The following is a 26093-nucleotide window of genomic DNA, read 5'->3' as shown; positions in this document are numbered from 1 at the left end:
CAATAAGCAGTGTTAAGGTATGGAACAGAATCAAAGAAAGCAAATGGGGGTGTTTTTCTCATATTTATTTTGTGTATGACACATTTCCTTGTGGTTATTTTTATTAAGTGTTGAAAAGGAGGGATTTGGGCCATTTATTTGTTTGTTTTATTTTGTTTGTATGTTGGATATGTCAGGCATTGTGATTTTATGACTGTAAATGTAAATGTTTCATAAACATAGCATCACTGTCAGACATTAGTAAAACATTGCAAAATGTCAGAACAGTGTCAACATAAACTAATTTCCAAAACATGACACTTTGGAGATAGAAGGTATCTGTGTGACACCAACAAAATGTGGTTGTTTGTTCACTGTGCCCAGTATATGAGGTGTGTGTGTATGTTTGTGTTCCCTGTAGCCTGCTGGGTATTTGGGCTGCTACAGCCACAGGCTGTGTGTGCCCGTCCCGTCCCATCTAGTCCTGTCCAGGCTGCCAAAGCCCCCGCCCCGCAAGCAGCATCTAACTGCCACATGGCTGCCCCAGTAGGGACCAGGACAGGACAAGACCTTCTTTCTCACGTCTGCTTTTAATCAGAGCTTTTCTTTTTTCTTTTCTTCTTCTTCTTTTTCTTTTTCTTCTTCTTTTTCTTGTCTCCCGCTGATTTATCTAATTTGATACTTCTACTTCTACCATCTTGTCCTATTTATTTGTCCTGTCTGTTTCCAAAATATACACATAACCACACATACTGTACATATACACACACACACTCCCATGCCTTCATGCCTAAGGCTGTGGGGCAGCATTCTGGCTCTGTGTGGATTAATCTGCTCCCTGCCTGCAACCGAGCTGCCACCACTTTCCTTGGTCCCGCGACACACACACACACACACACACACACACACACACACACACACACACACACACCACTCTTTTCCACTGACATGCACATACATATACATGCCCAACTGGACTGCCTGGGCTAGGATACATTTGTGTACCTTTTTGTGCAAATACTCAACACACAGGCCTGTAGAAAAAAAAAAAACTCCTTTAAGCTGCTCTAAATTTCATAAACTGCACACTGTGTATGTGTGTCTGTATGTGTGTGTCCCTCCTCAAGCTACAGGGACTAAAACACCAAACATCTTCTAGTTTACCTCACTCTCAAAACTTTATGTATTTTGATGGACAAAAAATTGTGTGTGTGTGTGTGTGTGTGTGTGTGTGTGTGTGTGTGTGTGTGTGTGTGTGTGTGTGTGTGTGTGTGTGTGTGTGTGTGTGTGTGTGTGTGTGTGTGTGTGTGTGTGTGTGTGTGTGTGTGTGTGTGTGTGTGTGTGTGTGTGTGTGTGTGTGGTGGTGTGGGGTGTGTGTGTGTGTGTGTGTGTGTGTGTGTGTGTGTGTGTGTGTGTGTGTGAGAGTATTCTTCCAGCCGTACCAATCAATAGTATATCTGGAGCTGTCCGTGCGCTTCGTTCCCCCAGCTTTTCTCTGCACCTGCCAACAGGGTGAACAATGTAATTCACATACACGTGCGTGCGCACACACACATACATGCACATAAATAGCACTTATAGCTATTATTCACTTCCACGCACATGTTGACTTGCACAAACTGAAGCAGCCACCTGCATAATTAGCAGTGTTGTTTCAAGTGTGTGAGCTCAGTTAGTTAATGGCCAGCTTTCTGTAGCATTGAGCTGATGTGGAAACTCGCAGGCAGCTGTTTGGTATTTTCTCTCATTTCATAATGACATTTAACATTATTTATAGTTGGAGTTGTACACCTCATCTGCACCCTTATTTAACATGTATAAGGCAAAACTGCCAAGTAAAACAAAGAAAAATATGACTATTTTGATTTTACTCTGGTATACTGTGGACTAAATTACAGCAAGTTTCTCACAGCATTGTAGGCTTGAAGAAGCAGGATTCCGCATTTGCAATATCAACATAACATTTAATACTTATCACTTATCAGTTTTTTTGCTCCTTACTGAGAATTGATTCTCAAAATGCCGATAAATCCATATAAATTGTCTGTTTGCTAATGATATGACTTTTATATAAAATGGTTTAGAAGTAGCATCACACAGATTACAGTAACTTAGAAATATCATATTCGTGTATATTATCCACCATAAAAACTTGCAGTATTTACAATGCTGAATATTTTAATCTCAAACCACCTTCTTCTCATCTTTTTGTCACAAATATTGAAATGTTCATATGCATGAAATCTGAGGTTCTAAGGTTCAAAGCTTCTAATTAAATTCCAGTGTAGAGATTTTGTGGTTTGCATAGTTTGTAGATTATGTATTTACACAGTCAGTCTGCAGTTTGCAAAGACACTTCTTTAATCTAATCAATCTAAACTATATATACTTTATATCTGTGGCACATGTACTATATGCATCTGCCACACACCTCACTTCTACTAACGGCAAATATTAATTCAGTTTACAGATTTTTAAATTTTTGATATAATGTGACATATGCTGTATAGTTTTATTATATAATTTATATTATTAGGGTTATAAAACATGTTTTTGTGCATGTTTGACTTCATGTATTTTTTGTCTGTTAGTGTTCTCCCTTCCGGGACCATTATTAACAGTGAGTGAGATGTTATTATTGGCGAGATGTACAACATATGTTATTCTGGCTGCTCTCCAGCTCTGTCTGTCTGTCTGTCTGTCTGTCTGTCTGTCTGTCTGTCTGTCTGTCTGACAGACACACACACACACACACACACACACACACACACACACACACACACACACACACACCACACACACACATTAACAACACATTAACAACACATCAGCACACATCCATCATGTTAATAAGCTTATTATGTTAATGAGGGCCTTAACAGGAACTGAAATACCTCTCTTCTAGAGTCTGCCTTCCTTTACTTCCTTGTCCTCGTCCTTGCTCTTCCAGAGGTGAGCGGGCCGTGCATATACGAATAGGAACAAGCGAGGGAAGACATGATTAGAGGCCAAAAGAGACAGGATTAGACAGGATGGAAAAGACAGTGTAAGGAGAGTAGGCAGGGAATGAGTGCAAGAAGCCCAGACACAAGACTTTGATACAGGCGACTTCTTTCACAGACTTCTTCCCCACCGCAAAACACACACACACCCACACACACACACACACACACACACACACACACACACACACACACACACACACACACACACACACACACACGCATGCACACAAGACACAGCTTACAGTACAGTACCTGTGCTAGCAGCCCTGAACCATGTTGCGGACTGTTCCTGCCTTTTCCAACCAGGGACGTTCCTCTTTATCCCTGCCAAGAGAAGGATCAGTGTGCCAGGGAGAGCTGGCACTGACCATAGGGGGCATCTGGTGGGCCACGGCAGCAAACTGACTCCCTTACTGTTAACAGGGGCCTCTCAAGACCTGCCATCCCATGATGTTTGCCTCTGTATGTGTATGTCTGTGTATTGAGAGACCTACACCTCAGCCCTTGTTATCTGTGGGACCACTTCTGTTTTCCTCAGACAACTTTTACTGTTTTTTTTTAGTGCATCCCTCGAGCAAAATGGAGTATTGGATTTCTTTACTGTTTTTCCTTGCTCATCTGCCTCTTCATCGAATACCTTGGGCAGTCTATATTGTCCAATAAAATAAATGCAGAACTGCAGAACAAAAGCAGATGTCCAATAAAACAAATGGACCTATTTAAAAAAGCAAACATGCTGTTTCTGTCTCTCTTGACTCTCCTTAGGTCCTGGAGGACAATGACTACGGCCGTGCAGTGGACTGGTGGGGTTTGGGTGTGGTGACATACGAGATGATGTGCGGCCGACTGCCTTTCTACAACCAGGACCACGAGAAGTTGTTTGAGCTCATACTCATGGAGGACATCAAGTTCCCTCGCACTCTCTCATCGGACGCCAAGTCCCTGCTGTCAGGCCTGCTCATCAAAGACCCCAACAAACGGTGTGTGCGTGTGGTTTAGCGTATTTAACTGTCTGTATTTAACATGTAGAGATGTGAACAAATCAGGAGATGCAGGAGTTTTTCTCACTTTTATTCAAGTTATTTTGCTAATGAAAGTAATAAATATATCATCATCACTTTTATAAGTTTAATTACTTTCTGTTTAGCTTGTTGGTTTAAATCATATGTTGCTTCTACTGATTTCAGTTTTATTTTAACATTCCTCTTTTGTCCTGAAGGCTTGGTGGAGGTCCAGATGACGCTAAAGAAATAATGAGACACAGTTTCTTCTCTGGCGTTGACTGGCAGGGTGTCTATGATAAAAAGGTATGAAACATGATGGTAAAACTGTGAGTTTGCCCTCTATACTGTGCCAGTGTTTCATATTGTCTTATAAAGCACTGATAGGCCTACCCAAGCTGAAATAGTTTCAAAACGTGGAACAGTGTTTATTATAGGGCTGCACAATTAATTGAATTTTGATCACGATCACGATTTTGACTTCCCATGATCAAATTTGCGTGATCGAGCGATTTTTTTTAAATGTGTCATTTCATAGAACGCTCCAGGTGTTTTTGCAAAGCCAATCTACCGCTCCGTAAACCACTGTCTGATCATGTGCCATTCAGAGTTGTTCCTTCCATCGCACAGCTTAGTTTCAAGATGTAGACAGTTACAGAGGACAGAGTAACGTGAGGAAAATTCTAGGTCTCGTAAGTTAAACGTTTACACAGATAATGAGGCAGTAAAACCCATAACAGTTTAGCAAGCTACAGAATAGTTTTAACTTACGTTCTGGGCTACCTACATCCTTTCAACAAGTCAGTTTACAGCTGTTCTGTCCCCTTCTCCTGTCTATGTGCTAGTGATTGGCAGGAGATCAAAGCGATAAATCTCGTCACTGATTGGTCAGTCATGTCAGGAGAGAGAGAATGTGTTACTATGGCCTTTTTTACACGGCTGATACGTCCTGAACGCTGTCATCTCCTCCTTATGTCATGATTCCAACTTCAAGAAACGCACTGTAGGCTAGGCAATGCGCCTGCGTAGCAACTTCAGGAGACTCTGATAAAGCTGGGACCACTTGGTTTCCACACCGTGGTAATCCATCGTGAATTTTATCAGCAGGGTCAGGGTTAACTCATGTAACACATGTGAGCAGACACATATCACACAGACAGAAAAGCAGCCATATAAAGCACAAAGCATAATGGAGATGTGTGACCTTGTATCCTGGAGGATTATCATGTGTTTAATCGTATAACACTACCTAGTAATAACCAGGTCCTGTGTGGCAACACCTATCATAACATGTTAGACAGGTGCTGAGCTTCCTCCCTTCACTTTTGTCTCTTTATTCCTCTCTTGTTCTCTCTACCGCCTCTCCTGTTTACCCTATCCTCTCTCCTCCCTGCTTTCCTTTTGGTAAAACAACACACAAGTTTTAAGTATAAATGCATAGAGACAACACATAGTCTAATCACACAAACACAATACATTTTTGAAATATCGAGATGAGGCAAGGCTACCTTGATTCTGCTGAAGGGTGGGAGCTGACTCAAAGCTTTCCATTTACAAAGGAGACCTGGAAACTGAGATAACTGATATTTTAATTGTTGGTGAACCCATCAACAGATTTCTAAAGCGTCCTGGTGCATTTACATTCTATCTCTCAGGAAGCGAGACAGCTGATTTTATTTAAATAATTCCGGTTCTCCTCGACATACACCCCTCTTTTCATATTGTTATTGTGCATGCTAGCACTGATGACATCATGTTGCTAACCTCCACAGTTAAAAAGCAGAGGAAGAGGTGTTTCCTATCCTGTTCCACTCCCACTAGTTCCCTAGTGTCTAGGTCGGCCTTGCACTAATACACCTAAAATGATTTTAGCTGTTCCTCAGTCTTGCTTGGCTGCTTCTCCACTTTTGAGAGTCTTTGTTTTATTTAACAAAAAATAAACTGCCCATTTTATGTGTTTGTTTTATGTGACAAATGGCACACTGTTGACCTTGTGCTCTCTCATGGTTTCTGTGTGGATGATGTGATGTGAACTTGATGTGTGCTTCAAGGTTCCACTCTCTCCTGACCCCAAACCCCGACACAGATTTGCCCCCGCTCCATGAATTCACTCTTTTTTTTTTGCTTTTGCCAAGCTTTTACTGCCTCAAACATATCTTTGATACCAGTTAACAACACGGCCTCACCATAGAGGAAAGGAGCTTGCCACTCTTGCACAAACATTCTAGACTCTGTAGCTCCAGTCAAATACAAAAAGCTGAAAACTTTAAGAGCTTATAGAAACAATGCAGGAAGACAAAGCGAAAGTGCAAAAGAAGAAAAACAGTGTCTCCGTTGCTTCCCTAAAAATGATTTAATGTAAACTTACCAGTGTGCGATCAATGAAGCAAGGAACGCCAATTTTTCGGAGCTAATTGCTAAACAGAGTCACAATCTTAGAATTCTTTTTAAAACTGTAAATTCTTGAATTGGTCCCCCACCTAGCCATAGGGGTGGGAGAAAAAAACGATACAGCATAGTATCGCAATATTTTCAGTGGCAATACTATATCAATACACAGGTACCAATTATCAATCTTTTATAATCTATGTGTTGGTAGTTTGTCTGCTCCACAATCATATTTTGCAGCAATATTGATTCTCTAGGAGCCTTAGCACTGCTTGAGATCTTCTGGCTGGGCCCTACTAATACATACAAGATCTCAACCTGCTGTCCGGGCCCCTCAGCTGTTGAACTCCCTGCCGTACGATCTCAATTCCCAGCCTGAGATCGTAAGGCAGGGAGTTCAACAGCTTCCCGAAATCTCTTTTTATGACTCACTTTTATTTTATGGCTGTTTCTTTTTTTACAATGGTATTTGTTGTAACAGTTTATTTATATATTTTTTATATATTTATTTATATATTTTATGTATTAGTTCCGGATCTTATTTACCTCTATCTTTTATTGTAAAGCCTCTTCTAAAAAGGTGCTATATACATAAAGCACAGAAATCAACAGGAAATGTGGAGAGAAAGAGAGTGGTATGTATGTTTTACTCTACTGTGTGACTGTTTTGTCCTGCCCTGGTTGCACCGGATTGTTGTGGTTTGCAGAAGCGCAGAGAGCTCTCTTTTCTGTGTGAATGTTGCAGTTATGTGATATGCTCCTTGACCATTTGTCCACCGGGTGATCCGATTGCAGGTTTTTAGACGTCCGGGTTTGGTGTCCTTCAAGCAGCTTCTCTGTAGTTTAGAAGAGTTCTTGCATAATCAAGTCTTTCCTCTTTGTGTCCTCCTCACGTTTTTGCCCCAGATGGTCCCTCCCTTCAAGCCTCAGGTGACGTCGGAGACCGACACCAGATACTTTGACGAGGAGTTCACAGCCCAGACCATCACAATCACCCCACCAGAGAAATGTGAGTGTCTTCTGTCTGTCTCTCTCTCTCTTTCTAACACATATACGTACAAACATATGCCCACAGTAAAACTTGATGAACTATCACTTTCATTCTTTACCTAGCTGAAGATATTCTGAAGATATGTTTTGATTATAAATTGGAATAAATTGTTAAGCTCCAGTCATTCGGTTGCATAAGCACCTGATAGTGATCAAAGTCATTTTTTTTACTCACTTTGATTACTTTAATAATTGCAGTCTAAAACCATTTATCAGTATTCACGCTATTTCTTCACATGAGGCATTTCAACTTATTAACTGGGGTAACACACACTCAAAATATGCCATTGTCTGTTTATTCAAGTGTTTCTGCAATAGTCCTCAGGCCACATGCAGCTTTTCACAGGCTTTTGAAATAAAGATGCCGGTTTCAAAATGTTCAACACTGAATTATGGATGAGTGGAACCAATGTGTTTCTCTGTGCTAATATGAGGTTCCACTTATTTTGTAGGTCGCTTATTGGTATGTTAGCAAGAGATTTGCACATCACAGACACACTTGTTAATCTTGTTCTCTTTAAATCTACAGTACAACAATGTAGCCCAAACACAATGTTTTGTAATGTTTTAATGTTTTGATATACATTTCCAATTTGATTATATGTATTTGCATTAACTTAAAATGTACTTTAAATTGTAATGAATCTTTAAAAACCTCTGATTCCACGTTTCTTTAGTTGACGAGGACGGGATGGACTGTCTAGACAACGAGAGAAGGCCACACTTCCCACAGTTCTCCTACTCTGCCAGTGGACGGGAATGAACTGTCCATCACGGTGACAACATTACAGCTGCTCTCTGAGGTCATCAGTGTGGGACAAAAGATCCCCAGCTTTGGACTGACCCAGAAAGACTTGAAGGAGTTTGCCCTTCTCCTCCTCCTCTCTTTTTCACCTCTGCAGTCTGCTTCTTATTTTTTTTTTTTTTGTGAATTCCGTTTTTCAAAATGTCAAAATTACTTTCTAATCCTGCACTGCAACCCTAGGTGATCCGAACTGTGATGTGATGAGTTACTATGTAATGTCCCTTTAATGACAGGAGCATCACCGGTGCCCTGCTGTGCTTTGACATGTGTCGGTCCTGCCAAACTCTAAAAGAACAAATACTTCTGATGAAGTTAGACAATAGCTGATGCATTTTTTAAGAAGACATAATTATGGCTTCTTATCTGTAAGATGAAGATATAGCATTTTAAGTCATTCAAACCTAAACTGCCATTACCGGTTTAATCTCAGGCTTTTGCAAACACAGATACACTCAGACTCAGTGTCACTTGGGTCTGATTTCAAATCCTCACTTAAATAATTCTGGGATTGATTGAGGCTGCCTGGCATTGAGGGAGCAGTTGTCGTCAGCGAGCAGAATCCTCCAGCTTATGTTGTCGAGCAGGATTTGACTCAGGTTGGCTCAGTGCAATTCATTATTGTTGTTGCTGCTATTTCAACTACTACAGGTTCTACTACTCTTACTTCTAATATACTGCTACTACTAAAACCCGGTGCTATACTACTAGCTTAATGCTGCAGATCATTTAACAGGCGCCAGCAGCACATCAATCAACTGCATTACCATCTCTGCTTGTACAGCTGCAGAACAGATGTTGCTAGTACTTCTAATGTAAAGCTATTGCACATCAACTGTACATTAAGACGATGAAAGGATGTTGTGTGTGTGTGGGTGTGTGTGAGGTACTATTATGGGTTTGTGTTTAAGAACGCACATCAAAGCACAGCAGTTCAGAAGGATGAAGCTCCCAAACCATGAGCTTTACTACGTTACCCACAATGCAGTGCAAGGTGGTTGATAAATCCATCACTGTGGAGGTGAAAATGAGAGGAAAACAGTTGGTTTGAATGTTTCCCCAAGTTTTTATTTATTTATATACTCTAAGTTTAATTCTCTTCCCCGAAAGGGAAAACAAAAGCAAAACTGTACTTTGTGTTGATGATGAAGCTTTACCGTGACATGTTGTCGTCACGGCTTAGGGGACCACACAGCTGTACCTCTCTGTCTTTGTGCAGGAAAGAGAAACTGCAGCAGGAGCAGGTTCCCCACCGAGTGAAAAAAGAAGTCCAAGATGGCAGGTTGGGCATTGTTGATGAGGAGGGAGAGAAAGTACAGGTGAAAAGTTCCAAGAATGATGAAATATCTATAGTGTGATCATTTATGATGTAATGATGAGTGAGGTAACAGCTGATTTCCTGTTTCCAGGGAGATTCTCATGAAGGATTGTTTTTAAAAGACCTTATGGTCAGTGAGGAGGTACGCATCAACAGTTATGGGTTTACACCAATCATAGCAATGACTATAATATATATATGTTCTATTTATTGTTCTACGCATCGGTTTTATATTTAACTTTTCTATTGTTATTACATGATTCTAGGAAAAAAAACATTTCTTAGGGCTGAAGAAAAAAAAATTGGCCCCTCGAGAAACAAAAAAGGCTGATGAATGTAGGAGGGAAAGCAGAAAGCCTTCCTGCTCCATTGTTTATTTTATTGTTTTTGTGTTGTTTTGTGACCAAAATGTGACAGCTAAACGGTGACAGGACACATTAAAGACAGGTTTCTTTTGAGCTTGAAGGAGGTAAAAAAAAAATGTATTAATTAAATTTCAGGTGTTTACTATGAGGGCTCATGTGACATAGTTATTGACAAAAATGCTTCCCATATTTAATCTGAAGGCTGAGAGACAGAATATTCAGAGAGAAAGAAGTGAAAGTTGAGCAGAAAGAAAACCAGTGCATCAAGGAAGTCTGAATGTAAAGCGGTTAGGACGAGAAAGATTCAGTGTTGAACTGTAAGTGCTACTTTTAATGTTACGAGACAGCGTAGAGGAGAAGGAGGAATGATGATGGAAAGGAAAATGTAAGTTTGTAAGGTCAGTCAGTTCTTTGGAGATGAGAAAGAGCAATATCCCACCTTTATTTTAAGATTTTACTTGTCATTAACGTGCGCTGTCACTTCTTGGGTCTGGACTTTGTTTGTTTGTGTCGTCATGTCTTCCAGTCTGACCAACAAGATTTAAAATCCCCTCAATTTCTCTGTCTTCAAACGCCAGTAAGCCTTATGGTTTAGCTCAGAATAAGTCAAAAACGTTGACATCCTGCACTTCAGAGTAAAAGAATCTCCATTTGTGAGGAAATATATTTTTTAAAATTTGAAATGTCAACTGCATCTTTAAAAAAAAAAAGGTATTATGTGGAAGACATCGTCTGTATGACACATATTTAAAGAGAGCACCAGGGGATGTGCTCTCATTAGGCATAGAAAATTGTATTCCAATATTTATTTGAATGTTTTTATTATCATTGAGGATAACTTGAATTTCTTTTCTATTTAATTTATTTATTGTCATTTTGTTTTGAAGATTAGCAGTAAGGAGGTGTAGTCGTGTTTCACTCTGCAGTTTGTCTTCAGAGATTTTGTTCTAAAAAATAAATGCCTCCTTTTTTTCTTTACAGATATCTCTTATACAACACATTACCTGTTTTTCCGCTGCTTTAAAAGTTCATATACTTTACTCTTGCACATCCATTAAATTGCTATTAGCTGGCAACGGAGCTTGATGGCAGAAAGTAGAAATGGATGGCGCTGGCCTGCATGCTGTAGTCCTCTGTCCACCACCAGTCCTGAGTCAAAGTGGCACTCTGAACTCTTATGAAAAATACTTCCCTGTGATCGATTGAGCCTGTCTGGCACAGCTGAAGCAGCCGAATAGTTCAAAATGAGTACAATTTCCACCCAGCTGGCACCCTCCACAGGCTCAAGCAAACGCTCCCAAGTATTTGGAAGGATTTCAGCTTTGATTTGACCCAGGTCTGTGAGCGACTGAGGAGTTCTAGCTGTATGTGCACGCTTACCGCCAAATTCATTAGAAACCAGAGTTCATAAAATACCGCTTTCTAACGTTGGTCACAGCACTATCACATCCATCACGTTTAACATGATTTAGAGGAATCTGATTCAGCCCTGCTTTAAAGGAAGTTTTTTTTTTTTTTTTAAAGCTTTTTCATGTTTGTAAGAAAATTAGGACTTTTAAAGTACATCTCCCCTCCACATACAAACGATAGCTTTGATGTTGCTTTTGATGTCTAGCGATGGCAAGACCTTGGTCATTGTGTCCCACATGCCAGTAACCGGTCAGTCCTGCAGAATTACACTTAGCGGAAATGTTCAGTAAGCTGGTCAGATTTCATGAACAAATGTTTAGAAAAATCCACTGATGTCACTGACTGCTTCTCCTCTTCAGTTTTCCATAGAGCCTTTAACGCTCCTCGTTTAATGCTCTACATACTGTATATCTACGCTGATTTACTGGCAGCAACCATGCCAGATGCTGATTCTAAGGTCAGAGATCATATAAAAACACATTATCCTCCAACTACTCTAAGTAGAGAAGGTGATTTGATTTCCTCTTCATCAATGTGTGTTTTCCCCTAAAGACTGAATCAGTTGTGGGTACATCAGTAACTTCTTAAACTGGATGCTTAAATCCTCCTCACAGCTTTACTGGTGCCCTCGTCTGGTGTGAATCGACAGTATGTGAGGTATCTGACGCTGCACTGACAGTGTTCACTCTTAAAGCTGCTGCTGTTTGTACTGTACTATCACAACAGATCTGACTCCAATAGTATTTGAATATGTAAAATCCTTTCAAAGACCTCAGCTGCTCTGTATTGATCTCGTCCGTTGTTAATGAACCGACGGCGTCAGCCAAAAATCCCAAACTGCACTCCGCCCGGCGCTTAATGCAGATAATCAGTAAACGGCTCCAGTGTTGGAAGTATCTGACCTTGTGTCTGCGACAGAATTCCTCCCCTCTCTTCTTTCTTCAGTACTAGTCTACTATCATCATGATTATTAACACGAACAAGCATGAAATGCTTTTATTTATAAACGGCAAACAAAAAAAAAACAGGCAAACATGTACAAATAAGTGTAATTGAGTTTTAATTTCATGTCCATGTCCATCTACTGTAGCTTTACAGCTGTGTGAGACATCTGTGGACAGCTGCCAGATGTTCTCAGAGTGGGCCATGTTTCTCTGAAGCACTGTAAGTCAGCTCGGCTCTCTGACGTGTCGACGGAGCAGAGGTGATGTGATTCTGAGACGGTGTCAGGAAACACAGCAGATCGATCAAACAGCCTTTTTCTGTCCCTCAAGCTGTCAGGATGCAGTGCTGCTGGCCGGTAAGGCCGCGAGGATGTGAAAACAACATATTACCATCAACATGAAGCTGTTTTTTTACACTGTACATCCTTAGTATTTTTACACATAAAATGTATATGATAGGGATGCACATTATTTTCCTTCTTACAGACAGCTTCAATAAAGAACTATGTCAATCTGCTACGGTAGTGTTGACTTATTTGATTTGTCGCTGAAAATACTATTGATCCTCTGAACTTTCATCTCAGTTAAAATGTTAAAAATGGAGAAAAAAAAAATCATTTAGCATGTCCCTAAAGCTCAGCGGTCGTTTATTAAATCTGTAAAAAATAAATTAATGAATGAGGTTAAAAAAAAAAACACACACATCCAGTTTAACATATCACAGTAACAGTGTATTGCAAAATATAAAATGGAAACCTGATTTTCAGTTCTGATCAGAAAACATTTGTAAACATTAAGTATAAACAGTGCACCTTAATACAAAAAGAATGAGGAACACAAATGCCTTCCTGGGTAAAAAAAACAAACAACTAAAATAACTCTGTGGTATGTTCTTGTCAACAGGAAATTTCTGACTTCAGATCCAGTTCCAAACAGGGAGAACAGACTCACGTGGACAGAGTATTGACTCGTCTCTAGAAAGACACAAACACAAAAAAATTCAATGAAACATATAATCTATGTGATGAAGACTCAGATTATGTTTATTTATTTTTAGTAAACTGACAACTATAACGTGCACCTGGAGAGAAAAGGCACCATCACTGTGTGTGTGTGTGTGTGTGTGTGTGTGTGTGTGTGTGTGTGTGTGTGTGTGTGTGTGTGTGTACCTCTATGTGTAGGTTCTGCATCTCCTCAGTGAGTGTGTTTCTCTCCTGCATCAGCTGGTTCTGTTTGGCCAGCAGCTCACACACCTGCTGGGCGCTGCTCTGACAGTGACGGTCCAACTGTTGCAGCCTGCAACACACACAGACACGCACACACACACACACACACTATTGACTGAAAGAGCAACATACCCTCCTGGCTAATAAAAAAAACAAACATCTTGTAAATATTGACAGAGTGCTGGATCTACAAAAAGCTTTATAAATATCTCTGGACTCTGTGTTGCTCACATAATCAACCCTGTTCACATGAATGCAGAGGTGAACATTGCATGAATAGAGTGCAGACGAGGGGATTCAGGATCTGAAAAATAGTAACTAAAGTAACTAAATCGATAGACAATATTGACCCTCGTGAATAATTTGGATTAGGGATGCAGTTAATTACTTTCATTATCGATTAATTGTGAATAGTGAAAAATGTCATGTGATATTCAGTTTACTCAAAGTATGGGAAGGAAAAAAGATCAAATCATCACATTTGAGAAGCTCAAACCAGCTAATGGTTGGCGTTTCTCTGAAGAAAAATGGTTAAAATGAGTATTCGGTTATGAAAATAGTTCCTGATTCATTTTCTACAGATTGGATAGCAGCCATATGTGACTCATCCACATACTGTTTCTTAGTGACTGTCTACTACGGTATATTATCTTCAGTATACGTTTTGACAAAGAATTGGTAGATAGAATAATTCAACTTTATAAAAAGAACTGCATTGAATCCGTTTTAAATCCATTATGGGATAACCCTAACCCTACTAAAAAGCATTTGTGAACAAATTTGTAACTGGCCTCATATGTTTGGTTGGCTTTTTGGAAAAATACTGATTGCCCCACAACCACCAACACAATGATGGGGGCAGTTCCACAATAATAGTATATATATGTATACACCAAAAAGGAAAGAATAAATACTTCATAAACTGAAATTAGTACATTTTTTTACAGGATGTGGAACTTTTTCTTTGTCCAACTGTGGTGCCATTTTCATGTTTCAACTGACTGACACCAAATTCAAAGCAATTTTAGTTCGCATTAGCAGTGGTGTTGGAAGAAGTACCCAGTGTGTCTGGACACTGGACCAAATGGCCAAATATGACCAAATGATCAAATATGACATTATATCAACATGCCTGGGCACCTCCCTAGGGAGGCGTTCCAGGCACGTCCAGCTGGGAGGAGGCCTTAGGGAAGACCCAGGACTAGGTGGAGAGATTATATCTCCAACCTGGCCTGGGAACGCCTCGGGATCCCCCAGTCGGAGCTGGTTAATGTGGCTCAGGAAAGGGAAGTTTGGGGTCCCCTGCTGGAGCTGCTCCCCCAGCGACCCGATACCGGATAAGAGGACAGAGATGGATAGATGGAGCCACATGTTGTCCCTGTGGTCTATTCTAAATAGCAGGTTCACATTCTGGTGAGAAAGTTGTGCTGTGTGTGTAATCGTGAAGCAAAGTGTTGATCATTACTGGGACGTCCCAATTAGTGTCTGCTCCTGCAGACAATGAACTCTTTCACTGCACAATGGGAGTAGACTGTGTGTGTGTGTGTGTGTGTGTGTGTGTGTGTGTTGGGAGGTGGTGTTTTCCAGCTGGGGTTTAGGGGTAAAGTATGTATGAATAGTGAGTGTGTTGACTGTGTTTGGGGGTGGAGGTGGAATGTTTGTTAAGATATTTCCCACCAGCAGCCCATTATTTAATTCACACACACACACACACACACACACACACACACACACACACACACACACAACCTCACCGGCTATAACAGTAAAATTCGGTTTACACATTGATGCATGAGTATTAACAACCTAACAATCTTACATAAGATTACACAGTACATCATTTACACACTAAAACTACTTTTACATTTGAGAACTTAAAGAACATTCTGATTCTGTGCTTATACTTCAGTAGGATGTTAAATGCAGGACTTGTACTTGTAATTGAGTATTTTGCATTGTGGTATTAGACTTTACTTGAGTAAAGGATCTGAATAATAGAAATCTGAGAAGTCAACAATAGAAGACTGAGGAGTAGTGAGAGGATAAATAAAGTTAAGTTTTTATTTTTATGAAGTACAGAAGAGTTTGACCTCTTTAGGCCTCAAAGAACCAACCAAACAAATCATTCTGAGAAGAAAACAGCGCTCAGAGTTTGTATGCAGTCTGTGGGGAAGAACTGCAAGTCGGAGTTCTTTAGATATAAAATGTCACAAGCCAAAAAAAGCTTTGAAAACCTCTGCACTTGAAATGCGATTACTCATCTTTAACTGTTAAAACAGGTTCAGAAGATGACAAGTAAGGCAGGAATGATGCGTGTAAGAAAGAAGAGAAGAAGAGGATGAAGAGAGTTGTGTTTCGGGGCAGAGACAGACAGAGAGAGGTAGCTGGGGGGGAGACAGATGCCCCTGCCCTGCTGGTCATGTTGGCAGTGGCAGGGCTGCCTGTGTGTGACAGACGGGGGAGGCGAACATCCCAACTCTCCTCCGCAATCTGCTCGCTGCTCTCCCCCCACATGGTCCTCACTCTGCCCTGCCCCTGTGGTTTTCCACCACAGGGTTTAATCCTGCTGCTGCCTGTCCCTCTTTGTGAGGAACTCACCTCCATCTTCTATCAACTTTTTCAGCCTCCTTTTACAACACCATTAGTCCTCAGCTTCTATAACCTGCCCTCCTTCTTTCCCTTTCCTTCTCCTCCATCCCAACTGAAGGCCTGCTGAGCGCTTAATCTCAGACCTGGAGGCTCTGTCCAGTCCTGGAGGCTGAGGGCAATGACTCCCCTCCCTGCCTGGTGTTCCTACAGCCGGCTGCCAAGCTGTCCTGACCAGCCACCCCCACTCTCTCCCTCCTCCCACTCTCCCGCCTACGCCGTCACACAGCACGACACAGCAGGGCTTCGCCACGTCACACAGTAACACACACACAGCCCCGCTGTGGTGTGCCAAGGCACAAGATACAGACAAAACCGATGTGCCACACAGAAAGTGCAGCTCCCCCCACACACACACACACACACACACACACACACACACACAGCAGAGGACCTAAAGGTCAGAAACAGAGCCTGTTGTTCTGAAGCTGTAAATTTTTGATGAGAACGTGTTGACTGAAGGCCTTTAGCTCCACACCACCAATGCTGAGAAAATGCCAATCCAATCACCCATCTCAAATCACAATCTCTGATCTTGGTACATGTAGATACATCTCTTTTAGAGATTTTGTGCTAATGAGTGGCCAGTTTTGAAATCCACTCCAGGTTTGTAAAGCAGGTGACGCGTCAACAATCAATTGCCTCCACATGGCTCTTACAGGCCGTTCCCCAATACTTGAAATACCTCCGTTTTGCATGCGCCGCCGGCCCGGCTATACAGATACGCTTGGATTACAGTACAACACACACAGAGGGAGTGTGACTTCATTCTCTGCTCAGGATGACACTACTCCATTTTATCTTGACATAGCAAATATGTGTTTGCCGCTATATTAATGTTCTGAGAGTCGAGTATAGCCCCTTTAATGAGCCTTTAATCAACATTATATAATAATTTAGTCATTATCCTGACTTTTAGTCCTATGTGTCAAGATAAAAATGAGACAAAAAATAAATGAAAAGTATAAATGAAATAAAATACTTTATGCTAGGTTTCCCATAATGTAAAGGCCTAGACTTTCCCATGCCTGGTAAACATCCACATGCCTAAATTTTTAATGCAGGCCTCCTGTTAACACTGTCCTCAGTCCAGGTCGGAGAGAACAAGTCCTCATGTCTTTAGATGTTAGGTGAAACTGAGGCACTATGCAGTAAAATATACAAAATACTATTATTTTGGAGAAATGGCACCAACTGGACAGACACGGCTGCAAAAAGCCAGCAGGCTTTTACACATAGTCTGACAGTAAGTGAGCTGAACATGCAGCCAGTGAATCAGTTGGTCAGGTCGTGAACTGAGATGTAGGTTGTAGCTGCAGGTTGTAAGCTGAAGGTTTATGTAATGCAGTAAGAAAAGCTTTAACCTTGGCACAAACATAAACAACCACACACACTCAGTTTGTCTGGCCAGAGAGCCGCCAACCTCTGGCCTTCTTAAACATCTCTCTCTCTCTCTCTCTCTCTCTCTCTCTCTCTAATCCACCCCTTGTCTCACCTTGTACACCCTGCCTCAGAGGGGGATGTGTGTATGAATGTGTGTGTGATTAAGGCAGCGCTCCTTCCAGCAGCTAAAGCAGCAAATCCAATAACTGGCCTGTATCGACTGGCACGCTCATTAATTAGGGCTTAATACGGCTTAATGCTCGGGCACTGCCCTACACTAACCCCCCCCCCCACACACACACACACACACACACACACACACACGCACACACACAGCAGGCTTGCTTGCCTCTGCCTGGAACCGGTGAGGAAGGAAGGAAGCTTGGATGGGATAGATTCCTGGATGGACCGATGGGCAGACAGATAAATGGATGTGTAGGTGACGGGGATCTAAGAGAAGGAGAGCCTCCCCACTGACCTGGTGAAAGGACACCCCCTGCTGGATCCTACGCTTTACTGACACACAACACCTGCACTGAAACAATTCCTCCATTATCCTCCAAAAAATACCTGAAACAGCTTCCAGAGCAGCCGTAGTAGTAAGCGTGTATTTTGCTCTCCAGCAGACATAATAAAAGCAAGTTTTGCTAAGAGGCAGTTTGCAGTAATTTCCCCAGACAGCATGATAATCAAACTCTGCTCACAATCTGCACCTCAAACCGCCGCACTCTCTATTGACTGCTGCTACTAAGGAGATTAATTACAACACAGACACAGTTACCTCTCTGTGGTATACATCAGTCGTAGCCCACAGCTAGTGTCTAAACTCTGCTGTGTGTTTGCATATTTATTTACAGGTGGGAGCATATGTCCTAAAGGCACGGTCCAAAGGGAAAGTGCTAACGTCATGTTAGAGAAACAGAGAGACAGTAATAGAAAAAAGAAGATCTGGAGGCAGCGTTCAGGTCTGTCATTCAACAGCCCCAAATGAATGTGTGCATTTATTTATTTTTTTATTTCTAGACAAATTAGCTAGTGGAGCGTGTCACTTGAAGAAAATATTTATTGGACAGTGCATACATTATCCAATCAACTTGAAAACAAGCCACCAAGTAAACTAACGTCTCACTGCATATGCTGTGTGTATCTCCAGAAATAACCAGTCGGCATGGATTTCACTGAGAGACATTATAAAATGACGTATGGAGATTATGTTCTTCTTTTGCCAAAAATAAAGAGTGTGACAATGAATATGGGCTATAATTAAAGAGCAAATTTCAAATGTTCTCCTGTATCTGAACACAATCACACACACGTGAATATTAGGAAAATTAAACAGGACTCTGCTACAACCCTATAAGATAGTGAACATCTCAACTTAACACACACTAACAATTGACTAACAGAACTTGCATGCACCTTGTTGTGTGTGTGTGTATGTGCGTGCGTGTGTGTGTGTGTGTGTGTGTGTGTGTGGCAGGCAGACGGCCCAGGGGGTGAAGAATGCAGGCAGACGGCCTTGGCTTGCCTGGTTACAACAACACCGCCAGGGGCATGAAGGCTGCAGCTGCCACACAAACACACTCACAAAACCATATTTCGCCCAATCCCAGGCCCACCATCACCACCCTAACACCCTAGCGCTCTAGCTAAATCTTGGCTAGCACACAACTGCACTCAAGAATGTGTGTGCCTGAAGGCTATGCCCCTCTCCCATCCACCAACCTGTCATGCCAGTTGTTGCTCTTGCTAACACGCACATTTGACATGGGAACACGTTCGGTGACACTGTGTGTTTTGATCAGGATGAGACCATTTTATTCTGTGATTTTTCTTGTGTTGTCCATTAATTACTGTTAACAGTGCTTTCCAAAAATTGTACTGACTGGCCTCTATTCTTTTTTTAACATGTCGGCATCATACTTGAAAAGGACCCTAAGCCATATTTCTGTAAGTCTTCCCTCGCAGCCCAAGGAGTTACACTAACCGATAAAACACACACAAGATCAGCATCTAAATATCAGAATACACAGGTATATACTAATTGAGTGTCTTGTGCTGAACTGACAGCACAGCTTTGTAATAAATTGCACATTTAGTTATAATTTCTAACGCACAAGATAAAAATCCATTGTATTTGGAGATTTATTTTTTCTTATGACGTAGAGTAAACTTAAGAAAGTCATTCACGGCAATTGCTTTTATGATAAAAATCCAGTAAAACCAGAACATGTGAGCAGATTACGAATCAAATCAGAGTGAAACATGCATGTTTTTAACTAGAGAGATTTGGGTCATATCGAATAAAATGAGATAAATCTAATAAATGAATTAATGCAAAATTACACTAGTGCTTGGTCAAATGTAGGGTTAATGAAGGCATCACCTGTGTGACAACTTTTTTCCGTCATTGCTTTCCAACTCCTGGCGGTTTCCCAGCAGTGCTGAACACAGTAAGGAGAAGGTAAAAGAGTTTGAGATGTTGTAATGGTTGTGTGCTCAACATTTACCTTTTCTATAATGGTGAGGTGCGTGTGAAAGTCAAAACACTTGAACAAACAGATGCACCCGGCAATCTATAATATACAATTGCGGTTATTACCTAGGCAACCTCATAGTGAAGCCCCTGAATACATTTCTGAATTGTTGCGGCCATAATTGTAACTTAAAGTCTCTCGGGTCGGCTCCCTGAGCTCAGCTTAAAATGAACAAATGACACCTGGCTGTTTCTGGCTTTATATTTTTTAAAAAACTTTTAAATATTTAGTCTTTCATTTTAGCTGTCATTTAAAATAAAACAAAAAATATCCCAAGTCTGACTTCTATTCCTTCGCTTCTCTTAAATGATATTTTGTTTTTTTATTGAGGTTATTTCTGTTTGATCAATTCTATTTGGATTTATTTGTTGCTAGCCTGTTTGATATTCAGTGCTAAATGCATTTATTGTAAAGCACTTTGTAAGTTTTTTTTTTTGGAAAAGTGCTATCCAGTATAAATACATCTTACTAAGTTACTACCACTGATTAAAGTGAGAGAAGGTATTTTAATTTGTTTTGTAAGAAATCATTAGTGGAAAACATTTTTTTTTAATCCTTTTTATAATGTACATCTTTCAAAGATCATGCTAGTGTTTGCTAAGGATTTTAGCCATTTACTCCACTCTCATGTTCTCTACATTACTGTTGCACTTTCCAATATGTAGATTTAGACTTCTTTTTATTATGACTCCCACAAGGAAATTAAAATTTCAAGCATCAGTTTCAGCAAGAATATAGAATAGAAGACCATATAAAGACAACAATAACAACAGTAATAATAATAATAATAATAATAATAATAACAATTTGCAGAATATTCAGCTATAAAAAGACATTGACCATAAATTGTAAATAAATGTACTGTGGCATCTAACATTTCTTATTAGACAATTTGAATTGAAATTCTACTTGCAGTGATTGCACGCTGATTTTGATGGTATCCTTTTAAACAATGTTAAGTATTGTTACAGGATTAATTATTTAAAAAAAGCTTAGAACCAAAAGCCTGGTTCCAGGTCCTTACCTCTCAGTTATTTTATATTTGCATCACAGCACAATATTATGCACAATATATCATGCAATAAATAATGTTTGCCAATTCTGAGGTACAAATTCATAACGTTAGGAAACGTACAGTATCATATTGGCCTGTAAGGCTGTATATTATCATCCTCTCTTTTATTATCAGTTGTTTCATTTAATTACTTCCTGATCACAATTAGAACTACATGAACTAACCAAACAGAAGTAAGAGACCGGCTTTGAACAATAGCGCTACATGTCGATTTTCTGCTGCGTAAATAAAAAATACAGACATTAAAGGTGAGAGGAATTGAGAAATAAAAATGAAAGCTGTGAAAGCTGTTAAGGGGTGTACCACGAGGTCAAAGTTGGTCTTCGAGCAGACTAGGCCCAGTGTTAATTTACTTTAATGAATGTCAGTGTGGAGAAAGTTGAAGCTCAAACTGAACTCCCACAACTCTCAAAATAAATCATCCTTAGCGATGAGTTCTATTAAACCAGATTTGGAAAATGTGTAAAAGGGACGTCAGAAAAATATATTCATAGACTTTAAACAGCTGTGGATGAACACAGAAGCTGTCTCTGCTTTCATTTCGGCCCTGTATTAACAGAGGTTTTGGTGCTGCTGCAGGCTGTTATATCATCTATTCCATGGCATAGTGTTTGCTGCTGTGAGGCCTTCTGACTCTTTTTAAGTTGTGCGTTTGAGGGTTAGCTTTCCCGGCATTAAAGTGTTTCTGCTGTTGTTACTTTTAACATTTTTCTAAAGAAGGGACAGGTGTTTCTATACTAGCTTTCTAGCTGTAGTTTTATGAAGTAGTGTTAGCGAGTGACACTGACAGGGGCTTGAGATGTGACACTTTGCACAGTTAACGCTCCAGCTTGCAAGCCTCGGGCTACAGCCCGACATCTGAGCTGCAAATCTGTGTATCTGTGTGTCTGTGTGTCTGTGTGTGTGTGTGTGTGTGTGTGTGAGAGAGATAGAGCTGTAAAGCCACCGTTTGACAATGCTCTTTCAGCAGGCTGCCCTGCGGTTGCTCCTGGCTACAGAAGCCAGCTGGGCAATGCAGAGATGGAAACGATGAGAAGAGAAGGAGAGGAAGATGAAGGAGAAGGGAGAGCGACTGATCAGCGCCATCCAGGGGTAAGAACACGAGTGTGGGACTACACTGTTCCTCTCGGTTTAAATACAGTTAAGATTTCCCCACATTCTCACTCATTCAGTAGTTCAAATTAGAAACGTTAATACATTTTAAATATGGCAACAAAATTTTATCTTACAATTTATTTTTTGACAGAGTGCTCAGAAAATGTGCAGTAAAAAAAAAAGAAAGAAATACAGATACATCTCTGCCTAGATCATATCGTGCCTGAACCTCTTTTTCTGCTATTTCAGTAACACACTCAACTTTTCTTAAAATGAAAAAAATAAAAACTCAATTATGTTAAGGGGATGTTGTTTTGTGAAAAATTAAAAGTCCAATTTTAAAACAAATCAGACACACACACCAGCAATGCTGTTAATATTTACGTGAATGTAAGGCTTAAAGATTAAGTGTGTAAACTCTGGACCTCCGTTGCCTTTGTCCTGGTTTTCTACACATCTCACTCTTTTATCCTTCCTCTATTTCTCAGATCACACACACAGTTGCAACTCATCATATACACAGATTTACACAAACCTGCCCGTGTGATTCTCACACACACTCACACCACACACACACACACACACACACACACACACACACACACACACACACACACACACACAACACACACACACACACACACACACAAAACACACACCACACACCACACACACACACACACACACACACACACACACACACACACACACACACACACACACACAGAGATGAGACAAATGAAAGCTGTCCTGTTTCTTCTGCCCAGCCTCTGCCAACTTAATTTGCAAATGAAAAGTTTTTGCGAGGAGCATCCTTTTGCTTCTGGGGCATGGCAGCACACTGTGTGTTTGGAGGGGTGTGTGTGCGTGCGTGTATATGTGTGTGGCAGGAGCCCAGATGAAGCAGCCCTCGCCCGGGGCTCGTTGTCCGCCTGCGGTAACAGCAAGCCTGTTCCTTCTTCCCCGGCCCGCCGTGACCATTTGTTCCATTAACCAATCTCCTGGAGCCTCTGTCTGTCTCTCACACACACACACACACACACAAACACACACACACACACACACACCAACACACACTTCAACAACTGCTTGCACAGCTCATACCACACATGGCCCTCCATCCTTAGCTCCATCCTTCCCTCCCTCCCTCCCCTCCTCCTCCAGACGCACACACCATCTTTCTTCATGGAGGCCATATGGCCCAGTGAAGCCTGTGGATCTACAGGCACATCTGCGTATATGTTGCTGCTCTCCTTAAAGGGCTGTACAGTGTGTGCTCACATAAACACAGTACATGCACACACACCCAGGTCTGACAAACACACTCTTCTGTCACTACAGTATGTGTGGTTAAGCAAACATTGGTGTTATGTTGGTCTGCTGTGTATATGTGTGTCTGTGTATGTGACCTCAGTGTGTACATGCATAGTGATAATTGGTGAAACAGCCTGCGAACAGCTGTGGGGTGAGAAAAGGTTGCGTGGTGCTGCAGAAGGGAGGAGGAGAAAGAGGAGAGGAGTAAAGTTGGAGAATAAGAGAAGAGGAAAGGAAAGTGAAAAGAGATACAACGAATAGGGTGAGGTAAGAAGAGAAAGTTTAAAAGCTCATCAGCAGGAATTATTTTAACCGCCATATTAACTTTCGCAAGCAAATAATTATCATTGCTTAGTTCTTACTAGATCATACATACATACATAGTTTTGCATTTGTGATGTCAAATTACCTAAAGGAATCACATTTCTATTCAAATCCATTTGAAAAAACAGACTGTTAGTCATGCTATTTGGATCTATGTATTCACCTTTAATAAACTGTAAAATACCATGCATCTATCCCCTGGATTGTTTTTCAATTTTCATCGGCAATTTGGTTGGGTATTGATTAATATATAGTCTGAGCTGTCTCACAAACAAACCCACCCTCTCTGAGAAACAGGCGATGATCATTTCAATCAAGTTAAAAGAGATGTATTATTTTGTTTCTATTTCCCTTAGAATAAGCATCAGGAAATTGCATACAGTAATACAACATAGTCAAATGTCACCAGTCACATAAATAATCTGGAGAATAAAGATGTAGATGACTTGAAAAGTTAATACAAATAAAAACTGCTACAAACCTTCCCAGTTGTGCTCACTCATGTGAAATATACATTTACCTTAAGGTTATTTCTTGAACCGGACTGCTCACAGAAACGCATATAACTTTTGAATTAAATATTTACAGTAGCTGGCTTTGCATTTTCCCTAACTCCATCTTTCCACCCTCCATTCTATCCCTGTATTTCAATGCAAAAAAATGCAACACCACAGACAAAGTGAAATAAATAATTAAGTGGTGCAGCAAAACATTGTGTGCTAAAAACCCCTGTGTAGTTTTGGCATCAGCTTGCCCATGTAAAAATAAATCAAGCTGATTTTCCAAATGTTTTGTGCGTGGTGCGCTGTTGCCGCTCTTCGCAGCACAGATTGCAGGCCGATGGAGAGGCTGTGGGGAGGGGCGGGGCGCTGGATATTAAACCCACTTGCACCAGCTTGTTAACACATACACTTAAAACCCCCGAGCGGCGCGGCAGGGCGCCCACGAGTGCTCAGGGCCTGCAGGGACCAAATAACATATACCCAATGTATGGATGACACACACACACACCACACACCACACACACACACACACACACACACACACACACACACACACACACACACACACCACCACACACACACACACACACACACCACACACACACACACACAACACACTTCAGTAGGAGAACAGAACTCTATAACCATATGTAGAGAGCCCAATGTAAACGTCATCCACGAATATGCACACAAACATAACTGCGCTCGCACACGCGCACAGATTGCAGGCCGATGGAGGGCGGGGCGCTGGATATTAAACCCACTTGCACCAGCTGTTAACATACACCTTAACCCCCGAGCGGCGCGGCAGTGCGCCCACGAGTGTCAGGGCCTGCAGGGACAACTAACATATACCAATGTATTGATGACACAAACACACACCCACACACACACACACACACACACACACACACACACACACACACCAGTACGAGAACAGAACCATATGTAGAGAGCCCGATGTACACACGTATACACGAATATGCACACAAACATAACTGAGCTTGCACACGCACACCAAAAAATAGAGATCTACACAAACTGCAAGACATGAGTGCAATAAAGCCCTAATAAATACTGTGGATCTCTCTTTCTTTGTTTAAGCTAAAATCAATGTTGTAAGAATACATTTGAGGCAGATTTTCAAGTTTTGCCCCCAGAGCACGATCAGTACCAGAAATACAATACCATACTGAAAAACCCTGTACCAGCTGCAGTGTGGATCATCGTAAACGTGAGTCATACCTCTCTCACCTCCCTTACATGTATCTCATACTGTACCTCCTTATAATAATTCACCTAAAACTTCATATATAAATGCTAAAAATGCATACCGGTATATTAACTGCTCTAATGCCATAAATGCATTCCCAAACATGCACACTTCTTACCAAAACAATTATCTCTGGAAAATAAAAACTACAAAAATGTGGTCAAGCGGCTTAACAGTCACTGCAAAAGTGACCTTATGTAGAACTGAACTCAAGAGACTTTTAAATATCAGGAGGATTCATCAACCAAGTAAGTGTCAAAGCAGAAAATAAAACTCACTAAATGCCAAGAGTGATTATCGTGGTTCAGTTGGGAGAAGAGAGAAGTTAGGTGCCAACTTCCCAGCCAATCCACTTTTGGCAGCCAGAATCCTACTCTGCTAAACCTCCTGAGAACATGCAATAGCAACCCATACACACACACACCACACACCACACACACACACACACACACACA

At 41.0% G+C, this 26093-nt stretch overlaps 2 protein-coding genes across 3 annotated transcripts in view; one reads left to right on the top strand and one right to left on the bottom strand.

Annotated features, from left to right (window-relative positions):
• Positions 1-10552, top strand: part of akt3a (v-akt murine thymoma viral oncogene homolog 3a) — a 59182-nt gene extending 48630 nt beyond the window's left edge. Inside the window, exons 11-14 of the mRNA XM_032540969.1 lie at positions 3750-3964; positions 4204-4291; positions 7280-7382; positions 8101-10552. Coding sequence (XP_032396860.1) covers positions 3750-3964; positions 4204-4291; positions 7280-7382; positions 8101-8186 — 492 coding nt within the window. The 3' untranslated portion in view covers positions 8187-10552. The remainder of the gene's footprint in view (positions 1-3749; positions 3965-4203; positions 4292-7279; positions 7383-8100) is intronic.
• Positions 10553-12362: 1810 nt separating this feature from the next.
• Positions 12363-26093, bottom strand: part of sdccag8 (SHH signaling and ciliogenesis regulator sdccag8) — a 45359-nt gene continuing 31628 nt past the window's right edge. The window contains exons 17-18 of one of the 2 annotated variants that reach the window (XM_032540957.1): positions 13432-13558; positions 12363-13236 (exon numbers count right to left, since the gene is read on the bottom strand). In XM_032540957.1, coding sequence (XP_032396848.1) covers positions 13210-13236; positions 13432-13558 — 154 coding nt within the window. In that variant the 3' untranslated portion in view covers positions 12363-13209. Of the gene's footprint in view, positions 13237-13431; positions 13559-22921; positions 23235-26093 lie in introns of those variants that run through there. The other variant, XM_032540956.1, reaches the window with a different exon arrangement.

Source organism: Etheostoma spectabile, chromosome 17 (genome assembly GCF_008692095.1).
Source record: "Etheostoma spectabile isolate EspeVRDwgs_2016 chromosome 17, UIUC_Espe_1.0, whole genome shotgun sequence".
NCBI classification, from domain to species: domain Eukaryota; kingdom Metazoa; phylum Chordata; class Actinopteri; order Perciformes; family Percidae; genus Etheostoma; species Etheostoma spectabile.
Note: the sequence above shows the minus strand (reverse complement) of the source record. Positions and strands in the feature narration are given on the sequence as shown.